Genomic DNA, 23,749 nt, shown 5'->3' on the forward strand with positions numbered 1-23,749 from the left:
CCAGGTCTAAAGACACTCGTCATCCCTCAAAGTTTAATTAATAAACCTGATGTAAATGAATTGAATCTATAGATTGGCTTACCGATGCATTTACTAAACAAACATGAGCAAAAAGTTGATTATAACTTGCAAATTAAAATGTTACTTGAAGCAAACAACAAAAAAAGGACAACACCAAGTAACAATTCACACCATTTACTGCTGGTATATTACGGTATCGACTAGCACTTCCAAAGCATGATCTTATTTTACATCCCTAATCTTACACAATAGCTAAACCCAATTATTACCACACTAGCTACAAATTAAGCAGCTAATTAATAATTTAATGAGCTGAAAGTCTTAGCATGAATTGTACATTAAAATAAAGTGACCAAAGAGACTTTAGAGTTTAAATAGTCAATAACACACTCACACACACACAGCTGATAGTTAATAACTTTATTGAAAGCATCAAGCTCTTAGTACAGATATATTCAGCACATCTTGACCAAGGAAATAGCAAGAGAATTGGAACAGCAAAGTTTCCCCTTCCCAACTTCCTGTGAAAATCCCACAACCCTATCTAAAGGGTTTCCTCACCAACCTACACAGGCTGGGGAATAACTAGTCGAAATAGAAAAAAAAAAAGAAGGTCCAAATCATCTGAAGGAGGAGGAAAAGGAATTAAATTAAACTCAGAACGGGGTCAGAACAGGTTGGTCCGCAACATCAAGGTTTCCCCCTCAACTCTATATGAGCATGTGTGTAAATCCCACGTGTAAACACCTGAAAGTAGCAACCATTTACTGAAAGTGCTAGGTGTGATATATATATGATCATGTGATTTCTCCTAGCAGCGGTTTACATCCAATCGTTAAATCTGCTCCTGTAAACATCCGTCAACCGTACTAGACATTCATTAAAGGCTTTCTGTGGGGAAAGCCACGTGTGTTTAAAGTTTTAGAAGAGATTTCAGCTACCAAAAAGGAGACGAAACAGAAACGCCATCCTCCTCAACACCAAACCAGCAACGTCATTGTTTTCCATCAACACAGGGAGGGAGAAAATTAAACAGCACGACCATCACGTAAACCCAGATTGTCACACGACAGAAAATGAACGTTACCTAGGGCCGAAGCAGAGACAGCGCGCAGTAAACATCCTGCTATGTGCTAGTAGCATGCGATAGCAAAAGGGGAAAAGTGTTGAATGATTTCCTTCAATGCACAGAGAGGATGTGGAGAGAAATAATCATTAAAAAACAGAAGAACGAGTAATAAAGCTGCAGAGTTAATGCAGCGGTGGGGTGTGGAATGATCCGGGTCAGCCCTGACATGCTCAGATCAGTGTGTCTATTGTGTGCTTCTGTAGAGAGAGAGAGAGAGAGAGAGAGAGAGAGAGAGAAACTCATTTTGTTTAGAAAAAGAAAAATGCTTTGCTGTGCGATCGGCTCACGAAAGCAAAGTGTCTGTCCAACCGTTTCAATTGAGCGGGCACAGCCCCGGGGTCCTTCACAATGACTGAAACTAGCCTAATGGTTTCTTCTGATCCGGCTTCATTATTCAGAAAAATCCAGCTCTGCTTCTTTTATGAACACTTTCAGCTAGCCAATCGCTTTGTCTTCTGTTTATACACTCAAAATAAAGGCCGTTTTAGCAATGGAGGAAGGAAGACGATGCTGGATTTCACCTGATGGTTGCGTATTGCTGATTACACTTTAAAGGGATAGTTCACCCAAAGATGAACTCTCTGTTTACTTGTGCATTATAAAACTTTGAGGTTCCTCTGTTGAACACAAAAGAAGATATTTTGAAGAATGCTGAAAACGTGTAACTATTGAATTCCGCTGTAGGAAAACCTATACTATGGGAGGTTTCCAGCTTTCTTCAAATCATCTTCTTTTGTGTTCAACAGAGGAAAGAAACTCCAGGTTTGTAACATGAGTGAGTAAATGACAGAATTTTAATTTTTAGGTGAACTGTCCCTTTAAGGCCGTCATCTGAAACATTGACTAAAGCTGATGAAGATTATCAGATGAGAAAGGAGCGAGTTTCATTTCTTTATACACTAAACATGCCGGTTTATTTCCATTCCTGTGTGGTTAACCATCGACCTACTGTTTTACTTAAAATAGAACTGCATTTTTTCACTAACCAATACTATTTCACCAAAACTATAGGTTACTTTTAAGGTATTTACTTCATTAGTACACTTAAAGGGACAGTTAATCCAAAATTGAAAGGTCCGTCATCATTTATTCACCCTTCACTTGCTTCAAACCCCTATACATGTTCTTCTGTTAAACACAAAGGAATATATTTTGAAAGAAGATGTTTTGAAGAATGTTGAAAACCTATACTATGGACGTCAATGGTTTCCAGCTTTCTTCAAACAATTTGTGTTCAACAGATGAAAGAAACTCAAGGTTTGTAACAAGTTAAGAGTGAGTAAATGACAGAATTTTCATTTTTAGGTGAACTGTCCCTTTAAGGCAGTCATCTGAAACATTGACTTCTGGAGTCTGACTAAAGCTGATGAAGATTATCAGATGAGAAAGGAGCGAGTTTCATTTCTTTATACACTAAACATGCCGGTTTATTTCCATTCCTGTGTGGTTAACCATCAACCTACCGTTTTACTTAAAATAGAACTGCATTTTTTCACTAATCAATATTATTTCACCTAAACTTCAGGTCACAATTGGGTTACTTTTAAGGTATTAACTTCTCTAGTACACTTAAAGAGACAGTTAATCCAAAATTGAAAGGTCCGTCATCATTTATTCACCCTTCACGTGCTTCAAACCCCTATACATGTTCTTCTGTTAAACACAAAGGAATATATTTTGAAAGAAGATGTTTTGAAGAATGTTGAAAACCTATACTATGGACGTCGATGGTTACCAGCTTTCTTCAAACAATTTGTGTTCAACAGATGAAAGAAACTCAAGGTTTGTAACAAGTTAAGAGTGAGTAAATGACAGAATTTATAGGTGAACTGTCCCTTTAAGGCTGATACATTGACTTCAGTATTTCTGACTATCAGATGAGAAAGGAGCGAGTTCGGTTTCTTCACACAGGAATGGAAATAAACCGGCATGTTTAGTGTGTGGTTAACCATCGAACTACTGTTTTAGTTAAAATAGAAGTGCATTTTTTCACTAACCAATACTATTTCACCAAAACTACAGGTCACAATTAGGTTACTTTCAAGACATTCACTTCTCTAGTGCACTTAAAGAGACAGTTCTCCCAATAAATAAAGTTCAGTCATCATTAACTCACCCTTCACTTGCTTCAAACCCCTATACATGTTCTTCTGTTAAGCAAAAAGAAAGATGTTTTGAAAGAAGATGTTTTGAAGAATGTTGAAAGCCTGTAGCTATTTACTTCCATACACAAACACTATGAAAGTCAACGATAGGAGGTTTGTAAACCGCAACCACTGACCCTCCCATAGTGTTTGCTTATGAAAGTAAATAGCTACAGGTTTTCAACATTCTACAAAACATCTTCTTTAGTGTTCAACAGAAGAAAATCAAAGGTTTGGAAACATTTGAGAGTGAGTTAATGTTCATTTTTGGGTGAACTATCCCTTTATAGACATATTACAGTCTATAAGGCTCAACTAGATTTGTTTTAAGGACAGCTAGCCACACACACACACACACACACACACACACACACACACACACACACACACACACACACACACACACACACACACACACACACACACACACACACACACACACACACACACACACACACACACACACACACACACACACACACACACACACACACACACATCAGTCAGTCGCTAATTCAGTAATCCACCAAAGGTCACATGTATTAAACCGACAGGAAATGAAGCACCCAAACTATCAAGATCTGAGCATGTCAGGGTCCTGGCCTAGTGAGGTCTGAAACCCTGTCTGTGGGGGATACGAGGACACACTTGCAGGAAGGGAAGTGAGCGTTGCATGTATCGAGACGGTGTGACATGCCTGGCGCACACCGCCGCGGTCGAGAACTCTACATGCACTTCAAGATCACAGCAAGAATGGGCTAGAATATCTACGGAGACACGAGAAGAGCTTTCATGCACAATATTATCATCTACGTCATAGGTACAAGAATGCATAAATGTTAAACTCAGGGAAGATCTACAGCCAGAAGACTCCACGCAGGAAAAACAGCCCTGCGCTACAAGACTACGCCGGCCGCCGCCGCAGAGTCGCTCCTCGCAGCAGCAGCAGGATTTCTTCTTACGCTTCTTCATGTCAGAGGATCAGCTCTGCTTCTGCTGGCGACTCTTGGCGTAACTGGTGAAGACGAAGTTGTAGTCGTTGAAGTGGGCCAACTGGCGGTCCAGCAGACGGTAACTCTCCAGCTTCTGGGCAGAGGAGAAAACGCTGCGACATTTGGAGCTCTGTTGGGGAAGGAGAGGAGAGGGAGTTACGCCTGGTTTCCACTAGGCATAGGCTGGCAGAAGATCCTGACGGTATGATAACCTTGGATAAAAATACCACGGTTTCACAGTGTTGCGGTTACTGCTCTTAAACAGAGGCGGAGTGACCATAAGGAGTCATATCTGTTGCATAAAAATAACTGGTAACACTTTATAATAACTACACACTAGGAATCATTCATAAAGCATTAGCACCTGCTGAATTCATCATGTGTTAAGCATTAACTCTACATCACGTGTCAATTACAAGGCCCACAGGCAAAATGCAGCCCGTCAAAACATTTAATCAGGCCCGACAACAAGTTCTGCTGATGAAGTTCAAGTGGCCCACGCTCGCTTTAAATATCAGGTCTGGGAGCAGTACAATATTGAGACGTAGGTGGTGCGGTTGCGCTTCACCCTGCTCTCTAATTTAGACGTTAGCATAACGTTACGCTAAATGTAAACAAGGTTAAATATTTATGGGACTAGCACAATGGCAAAAAAACACTAGAGTGGACAGAGAATATCGGCAATTTCAACCAAGGTGGGAAACAGGATATTTATTCATATATAACAAGTGTACTTTTAAGCGAAATAATACAATTTCTTACCATTTATTTTTTATATAGGCCACCATTTATCTATAATAGCCCACTAATAAATGTATTGCTTTCCTTTTTTTCCTCTAAAATCCTCAAGTTCAGTTGTAGGCATCGACAGTTTGCATGGATCATTTCATGATCAGGTAGACTTTTTAAAGCTAAAACAATAAGTTTAATAATATAATATCAGAAGTCATCTGTTGCTTGTTACAGTGTGGTATATCAGCTGTTGGCTTTATTATCAGTTTTTCTGAATATGAAATGGTTGTTAAAGTAGACTACTGTTCTATGCTAGTCTACTGTCCTGTTTTATGCTTGTATTGGTTAGAGACCTTCATGTTTTGATAGAGATGAAAGCTGCTGTGACACAAATGTGGCCCAAATTAACTATAAAACCTTGCTATTTTGATAAATGTGGTTTAATGAAGTGGAAGAGATGTTACAGTTGTTAATACTTTTATTTTCTCCAATATATATATTTTTTAAATGTGTATGTACGGCCCCTGACTTTATTCACAACAGTCAGTGTGGCTTTTACCAAGTTTAGATTTGACAACCCTGCTCTACATTAATAGACAATAGTAAGCAGTTTATAACTGCAGCTACTAATGCTGTAGTCTTGACTTACAACCACATTTATAATCTGCTTAATAATTGTGTTTTCATACCTTAATGATTTATTTTTCATTTCTAAATTAAGTATTGCATTATTTAAAAACCCTTTGTATTTAAGAGTAGTTGTTGGTTTTAAGATCATTCAGAATGAGTTAGTAAATGATTAATAAACTATTGAAATTAACGTTTATATATCTTATTATTCAGGCATATAGTAATGGTTACCATGTATGTTAATAAATGCTTTATAAACTCAACTTCATGCTGTTTTGTGACCCAAAGTGAGGACTATTCATGCTTTATAAATCCCTTATTAATGACAATTAAAGGCTCAGTACCAAATGAACAATACATCTTTGCAATCGTATCTAAAAAGTTAAATTACTGTAAAGTTTTAACTTTGCTGAATGACAAGAGTGTCAAAATACGACATAAAACTGGATAACAACAATATAATAATTAAACAATATAATAGGATGCAATGTGTAAACTGTTCAGTAATCTTATTTTAGATAAGGTTGCAAAGATTTACTGTTCATTTGGTAGTTTCATTTGTGTATCTTCAAACGAATAGGAATGAATAAAGTCGTTTATTTTCTGTTTTCCTGTTTAGAATATAACGGAGCCTTTAATTGTCATTTATAAAGGATTTATAAGGCATAAATAGTCCTCACTTTAGGTCACAAAACTGGATGAACTTGAGTTTATAAAGCATTTATTAACATACAAATTAACTATTAGTATATGCCTGAATAATAAGAACTATAAATGTTCATTTAAATAGTTTATTAATCACTTACTAACTCATTCTGAATTATCTTAAAAATCAACCAACTATGCTTAAATACAAATAGTTTCATTACTAAAGGAAATATTGCATGAACAAAGTATGAAAGTACAATTATTAAGCAGATTATAAATGTGGTTATAAGTCAATAATAGAGCATCTGTAGCTGCAGTTATAAACTGCTTACTAACGTTTATTAATGTGGAGTTAATGCTTAACAGATATTGAATTCATTATTTGCGAATGCTTAATAAATGGTTCATAGTGTGTAGTTCTTAGTGTTACGTGTTACCGACTTTTCTCCCTATACACTTCCATTCATACACACGTGAATGCATCAGACCGGAAACACAAGCTCATGCGAAAACTTTCGCAGCTCGCTGCATTGCAAAGTATAAGCTTGATGAACTCCGACCTGCGAAATCACATCACTTGACTGCGTGAGTCCAATCGAGGATCAAAACATGACCTCTCTGGACTGGAATTTAAAACATGGAGCAATCGCTTGCTTTTTTAAAATGTTTAAGCATCTTGTTTAATCCGCTTCATTTCGCAGCGCCGTACGACATAGCTTTAGTCAACACAACACAGCTTTAGTCAACATAACCTAGCTAAATTTGCATATGGCATAGAACTTAACGATCAGAATCCTGTCTGTTTAGCAGAGACGCGTTCATGTGGTCAAATGTAAATGAACAAGACCCTATATTGAAGCTGTACAATGATGTACCTGATTGACGAAAAGCGTAGTCACAAATTTCCCTGGTTTGAAGACATCCACGACTCTGCGGATCAGCTCATCGTAGGATGTCTGGGAGAGGTTGGTTTCAAAGCTGACATAGGAGAACTCTGGTTCAGGGGTGATGTGAATCGTCCAGTAAGTTCCCTGAAGAGAAGAGAAGCCATCTTAAATTAAGCAGGAGCTTTAGATAACGCGTCTCTAACAGACAAAGCAGGCGGCCTCCTTACATCTGTTTTCATTCCATTCATGGAGTATCCACAAGGGTTGAACATCGTGGCATCAATCACTGAACCTGGAATCAGGTCACGAATTCCACTCATCTGGAGACGGCACAGGTCAGGGGAAACATTGTTAGAAATAATACATTCAGATGAAGAACATCATCATCAGTGTTGGGTCAGTTACTTTGAAAATAGTAATTAATCACTTATAAATTAAAGCGGTGTTTAAATTACTTAAATAATTAGGGCTGCACAATACTGGGATGCGATGTTGCTCTTGAGTGTTGCGATAACGATACTGATCTCACCATAACTAACCATCTCATCAGCAATTTAAATGCATATATATTCATAATAAGATCATACATCATATAAAATAAACAGGTAATAGATACTTTTCTGAGCTAAATAAAAATAAATAAATAAATAAATAAATAAAGTCAAGATGCAAACATTTAGACCATAAAACACCGCAAATGACTGAAAACCTCAAGAGAAATTCTGATTTATATTGTTTTTTTTTCGGCTAACAGCACCTGCTGGAGAGGCGGGGCTAAATATAGTAAAAGCCTCATCTGATTGGTCAGATTTAAATGATTTGCACATAAAACTAATTTGATTTATGCGATGGATACCGCATTAACGAATATCGCAATAATCATTCTTCAATATATTGTACAGCCCCTATTATTAATTACTTTGTCTGAATAGTAACTTAATTACTCAATAGTAAATAGAATTACATGATTCAATACAACTTAAAATCTATACAAATCTCAAAGCATACAAAAGCCTAAACAAGCATTAAGCTCCATTTGTTACAAAAAAGTTACTTAAGAAATGTTTAACTTAGCAAAACACAAAGCGTTTCAAAGTAATAATGACATATATTTCATACAGACCATATACAGACATTAATTTCTTAGCTCAGCTTAACTTAGTTTCTAAAGCACGTCTCATCATCTGACAAATCTAACCTTCTTTCGTTAAAAAATTGAGTTATTCTGCAATTATATTTGCATAAAAATACTGAACTGATTTACACAGAACAGTTGAACTGAAGTAGTTTTGTAGGAAATTACACCTTAAGTCATTACCTGTAATTACCTGACCTAATGAAAGGCAATGCCTTACATTACATTTTTCAGCAGATAAGTCAATCATAGTACCACCCAACACTGATTATTACAGCACTACCACAGTTGTGCTCTCTAAAATTTACAGACATTTACTCAATTACAAGCTTGTATGACTTTTTTATAAGCACAAAACAAGATATTCAGAAAAATGTTGGGGAAAAAGCAGCCACTGACATGGTTAGGAGCAGAAAGTACAGCTGTCTACAGAGTATCTCCATTTATTTCCAACAGAAGAAAGAAACTCAAGCAGGTTTGGATCAAGTGAGGAGAGAGTAAATGACTGGGTGAAGGGTTAAAAGTACATACACGAGTGACATCATTAGCAGAAACACCGTCTTTCATGTAGAACTGGTCCATCACAGCTGGGTCGAGGTCACTCATCAGAACTTCTAGTGTCTGGTCCGCCTGCTTGTTCTCCCAGAACTCCGGCAGCTCCAGCGTAAACAAATACCTGCAGCACAGAGACCACCACAACAACTGTCAAACTAAATCCAACGTCTCAATCCACATCCCATTGAACTTTACCATTTCAAAAACTGATGCGTCATATCCACCCTAAATAGTAGATGGAATATAGAGTTTCCATGTGCCAAATGATAGTATGAGCATCCCAGAGTTACCCGGATACTCTACTATTTCCATTAGAAATTAGAAGTGTAGATCTGTGCTTATTTTAATGACTAATATTACCCACAATACATTGTGTGTTGAATGTGAATTGTGTTAGAACTACAAATGTGAGTAGAAAAACTACAACAATGATGGACACAGACCGCAGGTTAAGAGGAGAGACTTATGATACCTAATTAAAAATATTAAAATCTCATTTTCCACTTTATACTTTGTCCTAAAAGTATGAAGAAAAAGCACATACTTCTGAGTGTAATACTGTCCTACTTCCTCTTTAATAGACCCTTCTGTTGCTTGGTTAAATTGATTGTCAGTCATCTCGACGTGTCTTCATTATTCCAAAAGTTACCCAGTTGCTCTACTATTTGCGTACAAATCAGAAGTGCAGATCTGTGCGTACGCTCAACGGTTAATACATTGTCTATTGAATGTGAATTGAATCACGATATAAATCACGATAAAAATTCATATGCGAATATGAATTTGAACTTTAAACGCGGGTTAAAAAGTAGACATGTGAGACTGACAGTTAAATGGAGAATATTTGGTAAAGATGTTTGAATGAGCATCGGTGCCAATAGCCCTGTGGTTAGTACTCTAACATTAAGTGTAACATAGCTCTGGGCATCCCGAATTAGAGTGCCTTGAGTACACCTTACTTATACAACAAATACCAAAATCCTATTGAAAACGAGTCACTGCTGTAGATTTATCTACAAGTTGGTCTCACAAAGTGTAATATTGTTACGGCTTTTATTTTGCTGCTCATTTAAAGGGTGATGAAACACCAAAACACATGTTTTTGAGATGTTGACAGTCATATGTGTCCCACGCTGCTATAAACACTATTAGGACACATATTTCACTAAAATGTGAAAATTGGTTGTTTTTACATTAATTTTCAATCAAATTTGTTCTTCCGGTTTAAAACTAGTTTTTGAAGCTGCGTCACGGCGATTAGATCCTTGTGTGTATTCCAGCGTGAAGACTCGATGTCTGTACCTGCGAGTACATCATGACGCATTAATTCATGACAAAGACTTGGTTCAAAGCAATCAGCGCGCTCTATTGTGAATGAGGTGCAACTTCATTAATATGCATGATAGCTTTGAAGACTGTTTTTACCCGTTACAGTACCAGAGACGCCACGTTGTGTTGCCAAAACAAGCAGAAGAACAAGAATTGCTTGCTGGGTCGTCAGCGTTGCGTTTATAAATGTGCTGCAACGAAGGTTTTGTTTTCATTTCCCTGCTATGAGAGCGCAGCTGGACTCACGTGTGAATTACAGTGCACGCGACAGAAATATGTTTGTAAGGAACATTTGTTACCTGAGAGCTTTTCTCATCTGGAAATGGTGAAATGCGGATTTGCTGCTCGTCTCTTTTTAAAAAAGACACGGCTCCAGTTGGTGTTGATTGTCTGGTCTCTACAGATTCGGTAAGTAAGCTATCAGTGGTCTTTGTTTGTTTATTCAGAGGCAAAGTTAGTTAATATCGCCAGCAGTACTCTTTCAGTTTTTAAAGACAGACCTTACTCAAAATAATTTAGTTACTAGGTTAACAGCACGTTAATATCACTGCAATATTACAGTACGATATTATATACTGAAAGATCCGCTGTAAATGCTGCTCTCCGAGTGTAAACACCGCAATCAAACTATTACCGTCGTGTAGGTTTTTCGCCGCATTTTGTGACAGGATAGTCTATACACACACGGCTTTCTGACGCTACCTACCGAGTGCGGAGGTTTTTATTCTCTCATTCGCCGTGCGGTATCAAACACTTCATTAAACTACACTCTTCCAGCAGTTCCTTGCATACAATATCTCATTTGTCACGGGGGGCATGCATGAAATGTTCCTGAATGAAAGTGGCAAACTGTAGTTAAAGTCGACAAATTAATAATTTGGCAAATAACTCGGTTACTGATGTCCATGTAAACAGTCACCGTCTTTCTCCCCTGCGTCTGTGTTTGTTTTGCCTCTGTGAAAATCAGCGCGTGTCCAAATGGAAACTCCCATGTTAATGCAAAACCTTCCCTCTTTCCCTCCCCAGACACGCCCACCTAAACAAAGCTGGACACCAAACTAGAGGTGTGAAAACACCCTGCTGAGACAGGGGGGTTTTGCGGCCCTTTAAGTGGCTTTATGAGACTGATGATCGTCTATATAGTATAAGATGTAAAATGCCTCACCAGCAGTCTGAGTTCAGACGTCCCATACAGTAGGCTGCTCCATCTGCAGATGAACACAAGAGAAACGAACACCAGGGTCAGAAAACATGCAACCGCTTCATTCTTACTGTTCACATTCAGCTGCGTTCTATATTTATGATCCCGTACTTGGAAAAATCTGGCTGAGGAACTCGACTTCCTCCTGGAAGTTGCGGTGAGGGAACTCTTGATGGGTGGGCTTCATAAAATTTTTGCGAGAATAGAAGAAATTCTGAAAGGCAGAAGGATGATCAAGTCACATTTTCAGGAATCAGTCAACTTCATGACCAGATTAAACCTGTTTTATAATAGTGCTGAGCGATTCAAACATGATTGAGCAAAGCTGTGATCATCATGAACATCTCGTCAGGAAAGCACAGTTCTGTGATCAGCAGTGAAGCTCCTCTGAAGGTGCACATGAGCACGTATTCGCATTGCATTATGAACAGAAGATTTAACTGCTTCATTAGCCGTGTTTCCATCCAAAGATGCAAATTAGACATGCACAGAACTGGAATATCAACAACATAAACAAACAACACTTCAGATGTTTAACAATGTGCTGGAAACATGTCTGCAAAACTGCATTAATGCGTCTCGCACACATTCTTAATCTACATCACATGACTTTTTTGATGCACATGCTGAAACTTATACCATAATCCAAACTATAGATAAACATCAGTGGATGGAAACATGGCTACTGCTTCAGTGGACATCTCACAGAAGGGATCATTTCAGACACCCGACTGCAGTTATAAAGCAAGTTTGGAGTAAAAACAGGTTATTATATTCAGTCTTTCACATGCAGCATTTACAACACAGAGCTGTAGTCCACCGAGAAGCTTCAAACAGATTTCGTTATCACAGCATGGTTATCTCGGTGTCATTATGGACTGATTAAATCATCTGTGATTATGAATGCAATTTCAGTAGCTTATCAGTGAACTCTCCTGCAGTACATGCTGCTCGGTCTGAAAGCAGCTGCTGGAGGTTTACTAGAGCCAGCTTTACTGAAAAGACTGTCCTCGGTTGGTTAATCACCCAGCACTATTTTGTAATAACAGAGAATTATAAGTGAAGGCATCATGCAAACTATAGTTCATAGCTCTCTACGGTGTGATTGTTAAAAACATGGGACCTCATAAAGGTGATGTGTTGCTGTTGGAGCTTCTTAAGTATGTTATCATGTCTGAAGCACAATAAAATGTGTGTGTGTGCAGCAGTGTTCTGTGTGTGCTACCTCGATGGCATCAAAGCCGCAGTACTCGCGAGCCAGCTCCAGCAGTGGCACCAGTGCCTGCAGTAAGAGGGTGGTTCCGCATGTCTTCAAAATGAAACGTCTCTTGGAGACAAACATGCTACTCTCACTGACAGACACAAACACACACACACGCGCAGAAGGTGTTAATCTCTCCCATCATCAATGCTGTTAAATGTTCAAGTCACACAGAACATGAATATTTATGAACTTGAGCACTAAAGCAGTCTTAATTTATACGGGAATATCTTTGACAGTACATTGTATGGGTCAAAACTTTTATTTTATGCCAAACATAATAAGAATATTAAAGTCGGCATCAAATCATGTATATTACTGTATATAATAGTGCTTTTTATAAAGTGCTTCTGTGCACTTCATTATTGTCAAAATTAATTAGCCTTCATAATCTTTAAATCAAAAAGTATTCTTTTCTACACTTCTGGTCACATGGAATACATTCAATCCCGTCAATCCTTTAGGGTGGAGCTATCAGCCCTTTAGGGTGGAGCTATTAGTCCTTTAAGGTGGGGCTATCAGTCATTTAGGGCGGGGCTATCAGTTATTTAGAGAGGGGCTATCAGTCCATTAGAGAAGGGCTATCGATGCTTTGGGGTGGGGCTATCAGTCCTTTAGGGGTGGGGCTATCAGTCCTTTAAGGTGGAGCTATCAGTCCTTTAGGGTGGAGCTATTAGTCCTTTAGGGCGGGGCTATAAGTAATTTAGGGAGGGGCTATCAGTGCTTTGGGGTGGGGTAATCAATAATTTAGGGAGGAGCTATCAGTGCTTTGGAATGGGGCTATCAGTCATTTAGGGCAGGGCTATCAGTCCTTTAGAGCAGGGCTATTAGTGCTTTGGGGTGGGTCTATCAATAATTTAAGGAGGGGATTTCAGTCCTTTGGTTATCAATCATTTAGGGGGGAGACTATCTATCAGTCATTCAGGGAGAGGCTATCAGTCCTTTGGGGTGGGGCTATCAGTCATTTAGGGAGAAGTTGTCAGTCCTTTGGGGTGGGGCTATCAGTCCTTTAGGGTGGGGCTATCAGTCCTTTAGGGTGGGGCTATCAGTCCTTTAGGGTGGGGCTATCAGTCCTTTAGGGTGGAGCTATCAGTCATTTAGGGCGGGGCTATCAGTCATTTAGAGTAGGGCTATCAGTCCTTTTGGGCAAGGCTATCAGTCCCTTAGGGAGGGACCACCAGTCCTTTACGGCAGGGCCATCAGTCCTTTAGGCAGGGGCTATTGGTAAAGTCTAGATTGGATACGCGGCTGGCCAGACGTGTAATATGCACATCAATATAACAGCATTTTTTTATGACACTGTATAACAATAATTTATATTTTTACAGTACTGTGACGGTTGGGTTTAGGGTTGGGTTAGACGTCAATAAAATACAATAAATGGGAAATTTAATAAATAATATAAATAATTATCAATAACTTCTGGCTGCAACCACATTCAATCTAGCAACAACAGTGTGTATTGGTCCTTTAGGGCGGAGCTTTTGTCCATTTATCAATCTTCCTTCATTTTGTTAGCAACACCCATCACCCAATGATCCAATCGGTTCCCAAAGAACAAAATCATACACCGACCTACATTTATTCTCTCATTTCAGGACCGTTTCAATCAGATGAAGGTCTTAAGTTCTGTTTCATGCGGATTTTAAGTAAAGGTTAAGTTTCATGAAGACACCGTGTAAATTAACTTTGAGAAATATTAGAAAACTCTTTTCAACTTGTGGAATCTCGGCCAAAACACAGTGGAGGTTATATTTATATTAGGTTTTGTAGACCAGACTCACATTTATAATATAATTTCCTATCATAATGATTTTATTTCTCTACCATTTGCTCCCTGTATTAATTTTATACAACTGATAACAAAGATGTGCTCCTACATTACAGCTGCACAATACATCAAAAAATGATCAGGCAAATGCATGCTTTAAAATGCACAGTGCTTTATATTATTTATATTATTAATACTTTTCAATCCGGCAGGATTTTTACAAGTTTTTACACCTCTGACCTGAAAAGACTGCTTTTGTGATGGATTTTCTCCTTGCTTATGGCACTGTTTGCTTCAAATCTAGTGTTTTGCAATGTTTAAACCACCAGAATCTCAAATTCCTGAAGAGACTGATAATTAATATGCTTTTTCTTGAATGCCAAGAGAAACAAATGCCATATTAAAAGTCCTCGGTCTCATTCGTGCTGCGTGACTGAAGAGACAGAACATCAGTTCAGCCACTCAGCCACTTGATTTTCACAAAAGCTATCTGACACATGACCTGTATAAAACATGCCCTCTCTCTACATAATAATCACTCTCCAAGTGTAATTTGACGCAGAAACCAAAAACACTTTGACCCAGGTTAATGCCTATTCGTTTAGTTTCCGACAGCTATGAATAGCTTTGAGCTGAACTCTCCCTTTGACCCTTGGTCTCAGACATAATAAAGGGCTTAGCGTAGCGCTTAGCATGAGCATGACACTGCATCTGAATGACTCTCCGCATGACTGTGTGAATGTCACTGATGCCTTTCATGCTCCTCTTATCAGCTCTTCAGTATCTCTCAGGCTGAAGCGCTACTGTGTGCTTATCAGTTGTGACTATACGCTCATTTATTAGCACATTAGTGATGTATCGGTGCTGCGATATAAACATTCAGTGCCATGCTTTCATTCTCACTGTGTCCATCCAGCAGTTCACAAGGGACATCTTTTATTAGCATTAGCATATACTAAGCATCCTCTTAAAGACGGTCTATTATGCAAAAATCAGTTCATAAGATGTTTAAACACAGTTGTGTGGAAATGTTATGTGAATATAACCAGCCTCTAATAATACACTTTAATTAATTGTATTTGTTATAATCAGACGTGATAAAAACAGTCTGCAGAAACACTTTGATTGACATTCTCTCTTTGTACGTGTCATCAGAGGGGGAAAGCCCCGCCCACTGGCATAGACAGCCATGAGTAAGAAGCAGTAGTCCACTATTAAGAGCGCATGCTGAAGATGTTAGCAACTATGCTGACACAGAGGTGTTTGTAGCTCCGCCCTCTTTAAAAAAAAAGTGCACAATCTCGTTTGAATTTAAAGCGACAGTCACCAAAACAGCACAACTAGGATTAAATCCTATAAGGGTCAGATTCAGAGAGTTAGTAAACATTATCTGTGTGGTATTTTAAGCTGAAACTTCACACAGACAATTGGGATATCACACTAGGTTCAAAACAAACACAGAAATTACTATTTGCGTGAGTAAATTACATACAAAACCAAAGCAAATGCAAAGGTCAATGTAATCAGTGCAAAGATGTTTTCTAAAGTTCAAGTGAGCACTACAGCTATACCATAGTGAACTATTGCATTCACTGGTTGCACTTAGAAGGATATTTGTGTTATTTATTTATATTATTCATTATTTATGCAATTTCCTGCCAGTTTAATTTGTGGGAAAGCATTGTTTGCAGTGATTACTTGTTTATTGCTGCATGTCATTTATTAAAACAGAAGTTGTATGTAGAAAGCAGAAGTTAATTTAAAATGCACCTACATTTTGTGAATTCGGTTTTCCAAATTAATAAAAGGCATCAACATATACACATTTTACTACTGAAGAAATCTTGAAATCTAAAAATTAACTCAGTCTCGAGTGATATATGATTCTCGTCATTCCTAGTTTTCAAGGGCCCCTCAATAAACAAATGTATATATATACAAAATAAGTACATAAATAAATAAATAAATAAATAAATATATATATATATCTTTATTTAATGTGCTGATTTTAATTTAAGGTGTTGAAACAGACAGTGGCAGTGACTGGAGGATTACAGCGTCGCCCCAATCCCGTGGACTGACCTACAGACAGGTCAGCAACTCACCTGAGTATATAAGCTTCCTGCTTATCAGTCTTTGTCACACTTATAATCAAACAATGCACATTCTCCAGAAGTTTGTCCCACTCAAATCTGAAAACACACAGAAAGAGAAACATTAAAACCTCACCTACAGCTATTACCAATCATGACTTTATCATTACTGTGTGTATCTGAGAAAGCTACTTTAAAAGGGATAGTTCACCTCAAACATCAATTTACTCTCCGTTTATTCTCCTTCAAGCGGTCCAAAACTTTTTTTTTTTAACTTTTAAGATAATTTGAAGAATGTTTGAAACTTTTGAAAACCTTTAGTAATAAAAATAAACATTAGAGAGGTCAATGCATACCGGTTGCCAACATTTTTCAAAATAACTTATTTTGTGTTCAACAGAAAAATAGCATGAGTAAATAATGACCGAATTTACATTTTGGGTGGACTGCCCCTTTAATATTAGACAAAATAAGACTTTCTAATCATCAGACAATGACGAAACATTTTCACCAAGCAAAAACAAGACATTCGAGTGACGATAATGAATAAATAGTGGTAGCAGAGTTTCTTTATTTTGTTGAACACTAAAGAAGCTATTTTGAAAAATGATAGAAACTGGAAACTTCTGAAAGCTAACAGTAAGGAAAAACAAACACTCGGGAAGTCAATGATTACAGGTTTACAACATTCTTCAGTATATCTTCCCTTCTGTTCAACAGAGGATAAAAACAAGTGAAGAGGAGAGTAAAGGATCTTATTTGGGTGAACAGTCCCTTTAATATTAGACAAAATAACCCTTTCTAATCATCAGACAAATGGCGAAATGTTTTCACCAAGCCAAAACAAGACATTAGAGGGTGGATAATGAATAAAAAGTGATGCGTGTGGAGTCTCGGAGGTCATTTGCTCGTGTGGCAATGTCAGCGTTCACAGCTGCTCACAGAGCTCTCAGATTACACACGTTTACCACAAGCTCGGATGGCCTGTTTGGTGGAGGGCACGGCACTCAAGATCATGCATTAAATGAGGGACTCTTCTGCCGTTAAAATGTACATTACTTCATGGTCTGTTGAAATTCTTGATTCTGATTGGTTGCGAGGCACGCTTTATGCACAGGTAATTCCAGTCAGTTTCGATCACAGTTCAAAACAAATGGTAACAATAGCAACTCGGTGATAGTTACCAGAGCCTTTAGTCAGTCATCTCTGTTCGAGGACACCAACATGTGCTTTACTAGGAGCTGATGAGGGTTAACCAACTCGCAAAATATGCTCCAAAACATTTGTGAAGTAGCAGCGAACGCATGCAAAACATCATTTATAATTGTAGTGATTTAGTAAAAACATCTAAGCGAATACAACAGTGTTCATAGTGGTCGGTTTACATTAATCCCAATGGAATGAAAGCCTGGGTCCAATATTTGACCACTTCTAGCACATGACCGAAAGCACAAGTGCACTTCTTGCTCACCAAGAGTGTACAATTCAAAATGTAGCATAGAGCGGCATCTGCTGAGAGCATCGTCTGCTGTTAAAAACTAGCATAGAGCACCCATCTGCTGTTAAAAACTAGCCTAGAGCGCCGTCTGCTGTTAAAAACTAGCCTAGAGCACCGTCTGCTGTTAAAAACTAGCCTAGAGCGACGTCTGCTGTTAAAAACTAGCCTAGAGCGCCGTCTACTGTTAAAACTAGCCTAGAGCTCCGTCTGCTGTTAAAACTAGCCTAGAGTGCCGTCTGCTGTTAAAACTAGCCTAGAGCGCTGTCTGCTGTTAAACACTAGCCTAGAGCGCCATCTGTTTTGTTAAAAACTAGCATAGAGTGCCGTCTGCTGTTTAAAACTAGCCTAGAGCATCGTCTGCTGTTAAACACTAGCCTAGAGCATCGTCTGCTGTTAAAACTGGCCTAGAGCGCCGTCTGCAGTTAAAGACCAGCCTAGAGCGCCGTCTGTGGTTAAAGACCAGCCTAGAGCGCCGTCTGCTGTTAAAACTAGCCTAGAGCGCCGTCTGCTGTTAAAACTAGCCTAGAGCGCCGTCTGCGGTTAAAGACCAGCCTAGAGTGCCGTCTGCTGTTAAAACTAGCCTAGAGCGCCGTCTGCTGTTAAAACTAGCCTAGAGTGCCGTCTGCTGTTAAACACTAGTCTAGAGCGCCGTCTGCGGTTAAAGACCAGCCTAGAGCGCCGTGTGCGGTTAAAGACCAGCCTAGAGCGCCGTCTGCGGTTAAAGACCAGCCTAGAGCGCCGTCTGTGGTTAAAGACCAGCCTAGAGCGCCGTCTGCGGTTAAAGACCAGCCTAGAGTGCCGTCTGCTGTTAAAACTAGCCTAAAGCGCCGTCTGCTGTTAAAACTAGCCTAGAGCGCCGTCTGCTGTTAAACACTAGCCTAGAGCGCCGTCTGCGGTTAAAGACCAGCCTAGAGCGCCGTCTGCTGTTAAAACTAGCCTAGAGCGCCGTCTGCTGTTAAAACTAGCCTAGAGTGCTGTCTGCTGTTAAACCCTAGCCTAGAGCGCCGTCTGCTGTTAAACACTAGCCTAGAGCGCCATCTGTTTTGTTAAAAACTAGCATAGAGTGCCGTCTGCTGTTTAAAACTAGCCTAGATTGCCGTCTGCTGTTAAACACTAGCCTAGAGCATCGTCTGCTGTTAAAACTGGCCTAGAGCACCGTCTGCGGTTAAAGACCAGCCTAGAGCGCCGTCTGCGGTTAAAGATTAGCCTAGAGTGCCGTCTGCTGTTAAAACTAGCCTAGAGCGCTGTCTGCTGTTAAAACTAGCCTAGAGTGCCGTCTGCTGTTAAACACTAGCCTAGAGCGCCGTCTGCGGTTAAAGACCAGCCTAGAGCGCCGTCTGCGGTTAAAGACCAGCCTAGAGTGCCGTCTGCGGTTAAAGACCAGCCTAGAGCGCCGTCTGCTGTTAAAACTAGCCTAGAGTGCCGTCTGCGGTTAAACACTAGCCTAGAGCGCCGTCTGCGGTTAAAGACCAGCCTAGAGCGCCGTCTGCGGTTAAAGACCAGCCTAGAGCGCCGTCTGCGGTTAAAGACCAGCCTAGAGCGCCGTCTGCGGTTAAAGACCAGCCTAGAGCGCCGTCTGCGGTTAAAGACCAGCCTAGAGCGCCGTCTGCGGTTAAAGACCAGCCTAGAGCACCGTTGAATTATTGAATATCAGTATATGTCTAGAGTACATCTGCCAAAAATAAAACTGTAAAATGCTGGTGACTCTCAGAAGGTGAAGTTCACAGCTCCTTATATAATGAGTCGGCAGTCTCTGAAAACAACACCAGCATCACGTGTGCTTCAGTGGAGCAAAAGAAACGAACACAAAGAGTCCCTATACGGTTTCAGGTTTCCTCTCCATACCATAATTATAAATAATTTACATAACATGGAAAACTACAGGTACAGCGGTCTCATAAGGGCCTATATTAAAAGTGTATTGATATGTTGAATTTAAAATATAATAGCACATATTACTGAGATTTGCAAATTTATAAGATAAAATGAAAAGTAAAAAAATCACCATTAAATGTTCAGGTGTAACATTAATCCTATTCTCCTTGATATAAATCTTTAAGCATGATGTGATACCACAACCAAGATAAATGTAATGCAAATATGTTGACTGTACACCATCTTAAATTAAGCGACAATTGTCAAAACACACACAAAAGTTGCAGAAGTATCATTTGATTGTGTTTAGTATTGACACAGCGGGCATGTTTACCCCTGGTCACGTCATGCTTTCTCTGATCGGGTAGCGATCTGATTTGTGAAAACATTTCCATTTACACTTGTCTACTTAAATGAGTGTCTGCTAAACGGATCTTCAAATTCTGCACTATATGCAAATTTGGCCAGGTTAATTTGATTAAATATGCAACAAATTATAGAAATAACGTTGTTCACATGCTCACTAAGTGTGCGCTCAAATGTTAGCGGGAAAGTGAGGTTTTTAAAATTACAGTACCGATTGATATCAAATTCAATACATTGGACAACCCTAGTATGGGCTGATGTAGCACATAACACGCTCTTACATGTGAATACATTTTATTTACATCAGTCTCAAATGCATTTCAGAGAGCATTTACACCTGTCTATTTCATGATCAGACAGCTAACCAATCAAAGTAATCTAATGTCCAGGTGTGAACCGCCCCTGTGAGTGTATTGGGCCGGTCTGATCTCCCTCAGCTGGAGAAGAGGCGGCGGCGCAGCTGCTCGCCCTCATGGACTTATTTGGATGCAGGCTGTGCTCAGACGCCAATGATCCTCTTTCTAGTGTCTCAGAGAGAGAGTTAACGCTTTCCCGGAAGCAAACTAATACCCTTCATCACTCACTATGACAGCCGAAGCCGGAGAAACAAGAGATCAGCTTACAGTACTGAGAAAATGAAGAAACGGCCCTCCTGCAGGAACTCCTGTCCTCATTCATATTTTACACGTGTCCAACATCAACTACACCACAGCTGAAGTCAACCAGAGTTAAGATTACATCCATCAGTTAAATGCATCATGAAGGTTTCTATATTAGAATGAGTCACGGTATCATTTTAAGTATAATAATTACGCTTACTGACAGACAATCTATTTATTGGCCTAGTACATCTGAATCAGACGGTTAACTAATAACTCTTACACTTAAGTGAACTGACATTTTGACTGGTTTTAATCAATATATTATATTTGATTATGTAATAAAATTTGATCACACACACATTCATATACACATACAGATAGATAGATAGATAGATAGACATAGACAGATAGATAGATAGACACATAGACACACAGACAGATAGACAGATAGATAGATAGATAGATAGATAGACACATAGATAGACAGATAGATAGATAGATAGATAGATAGATAGATAGATAGATAGATAGATAGATAGATAGACACATAGATAGACAGATAGATAGATAGATAGATAGATAGATAGATAGATAGATAGATAGATAGATAGATAGATAGATAGATAGATAGATAGATAGATAGATAGATAGATAGATAGACAGACAGACAGATCACATAGATAAATAGACAGATAGATAGACAGGCTCGTTGATTGATTTATAGGTTGATAGATAGATCGATAGATGGATGGATGGATGGATGGATGGACAGATAGATAGATGGATAGATAGACAGATAGATCACATAGATAGATAGACAGATTGGTTGGTTGATTTATAGGTTGATAGATAGATCGATAGATGATGGATCAATAGATGGACAGATAGATAGATGGATTGATGGACGGATGGATGAAGACAGATGGATGGACAGATAGACAGATAGATAGACGGATAGATAGATTAAAACAATTTATAGATAGATAGATAGATAGATAGATAGATAGATAGATAGATAGATAGATAAAAACAGTTGATAGATAGATAGATAGATAGATAGATAGATAGATAGATAAAAACAGTTGATAGATAGATAGATAGATAGATAGATAGATAGATAGATAGATAGATAGATAGATAGATAGATAGATAAAAAAACAGTTGATGGATAGATTAACAGGTTAATAAAGTAAATGTTCCATTGGGTTTTTAGTAAATGTCCTACTATAAATCTATAAAAACTGGATTTTAATTGCCACTGCTAAAAACTAATTGCATTTTTGCTCAATATTTAGATTTCTTCAACCCTTTGATTCCAGATTTTATCTCGCCAAATATTGTAGCATCTCAACATTATCCCTACATCAGATGGAAGCTTGTTTATTCTGCTTTCAGGTGATGTCAAAAATATTGACACATGACGCAATATAATAAATCATAATCATAAAAACAGGAAGGCTGCTGTGCGCGCGCATGAACTCATCGTTTTCTGCTGCAGCTGTCAGGCTCTGCGCACATACATATCGACCAATGAGCAGCCGGGAGAGCTTAACCAATCACAATGCGCGGGGCGGAGCTTACGGCGTGTGACGCATACGCGTGATTTTCACATGGAAGCTGCGGCGCAGGATCAACCGCCATGATACTTCCCAAAAATAGAGCCCGCACTCATTGATACACGCGTGTGTGCACATACAACACTGCAGATGGAGAGCAGGCCCTTCTCCAAACGCACAGCTTTGTGCGAACACACACAAACAGAACATGCGCAGTTATAGGGGACTAATCAAATAAATAAAGCGTTTAGACAGCAGCACTGATGCAGGGCGAGGAGGTGTGTTTGCTATGGCGCCATATCAGCTAGCGCTAGCCACTGGCTAATCGATCAGCAATCTCTGTACAGCTCATCAATAAATCAAGCAGACAGTAGCTGGGCTGAAACTCGGAGAAACATCGCTCCAGAAACTCGCTGACAGATGAAAACGGCCTCCGGGGTCACGTGTTAAACGACCCACCGAGAAGACAAAGTGGACGACACCAACGTGACGATTGTTTATCATAACGAGCTGATGATTTACAGCGCGTGCACTGCAGTGATTAACAGCACACAGGGAAAGAGCTAATACTGCCAATATGGGCAGCTCGCTGGGGCTGGAGTTGAGCTGCAGTCCTGACAGCTGAAATGAATGAGCCTAAAGGGGGATGGTGTCATAAACGGACAGAAGTGCTGATCACGCCACGGGTGTCAGAGCCTGCGCCACATGTCACTCCGTCCTCTCCGCCAGACCTCCTGACATTATTACCGTGTTTCACACACGATTTAAGCCCCAAACGGAGCGTCTGGCTCGGCGAAATCCAGCCCCGCTCCGCCTGAGGAACCCGCGAGCCGCGGGACTCACTCACCTAGGGATTGTGCGCAGATCCCCGGTTCCTTTGGCTTCGTCCTGCCGGGAGAACCACACCTCCAGGAGCTTTTCGGTCCCCTCGAAGAAGTGTGCACTGCTCTCTTCCATCGTGAGACAAACAGACTCCAACAACAGAAAACAAACCGTCGGATGGAATCACAAATTATGTAGTCCTTCGTTGGCGGTTATAACTTAATAGCTTAGTTACAGTCCTTGAGCAGTCCAGATGTAGTTGCCTTATTTTTTGTTTGTATTTACCGTCTTCCCTTTTACAGAGAATACCGTAGGCGAGTGCTAGCTAATATCGCCGGCCATACTGTGTAAGCGCAGAACGGCAGTCTGCGCGGAGCTTTTATTACCTACCCGACGACGTCATCCTCGTCGTTGCCAATCGCAGGGAGGGAGCCGCCCTCAGGTCTGCAGCGATTGGTTAGAACGGATGTTAGTCAAGCGGGATGTTGCGTAAAGGTATGAA

At 39.5% G+C, this 23,749-nt stretch overlaps 1 protein-coding gene across 1 annotated transcript; it reads right to left on the reverse strand.

Moving 5' to 3' along the window:
- Positions 1 to 426: 426 nt before the first annotated feature.
- amd1 (adenosylmethionine decarboxylase 1) lies at positions 427 to 23,611 on the reverse strand. Its single transcript, XM_056480817.1, has 9 exons — positions 23,273 to 23,611; positions 16,541 to 16,627; positions 12,629 to 12,755; positions 11,515 to 11,617; positions 11,368 to 11,410; positions 8,850 to 8,994; positions 7,411 to 7,503; positions 7,172 to 7,327; positions 427 to 4,416 (listed from the first exon to the last, which is right to left on the reverse strand). The coding sequence occupies exons 1-9, from the start codon at positions 23,380 to 23,382 to the stop codon at positions 4,276 to 4,278; spliced, it is 1,005 nt and encodes a 334-aa protein (XP_056336792.1). The 5' UTR covers positions 23,383 to 23,611; the 3' UTR covers positions 427 to 4,275.
- Between the last annotated feature and the right edge of the window lie 138 nt (positions 23,612 to 23,749).

The sequence above is a fragment of the Danio aesculapii genome, chromosome 20 (assembly GCF_903798145.1).
Source record: "Danio aesculapii chromosome 20, fDanAes4.1, whole genome shotgun sequence".
Lineage (NCBI taxonomy): Eukaryota > Metazoa > Chordata > Actinopteri > Cypriniformes > Danionidae > Danio > Danio aesculapii.

Bases quoted from the DNA above. Each gene is read 5' to 3' on its own strand.
- amd1 (XM_056480817.1), bottom strand. From the start codon at position 23,382: ATGGAAGAGAGCAGTGCACACTTCTTCGAGGGGACCGAAAAGCTCCTG. The intron at 11,411-11,514 runs GTACGGGATCAT...GTTCATCTGCAG, and splicing joins CCTCAGCCAGATTTTTCCAA to ATGGAGCAGCCTACTGTATG. The intron at 8,995-11,367 runs GTGAGGCATTTT...TCTGTGCTGCAG, and splicing joins CGTCTGAACTCAGACTGCTG to GTATTTGTTTACGCTGGAGC.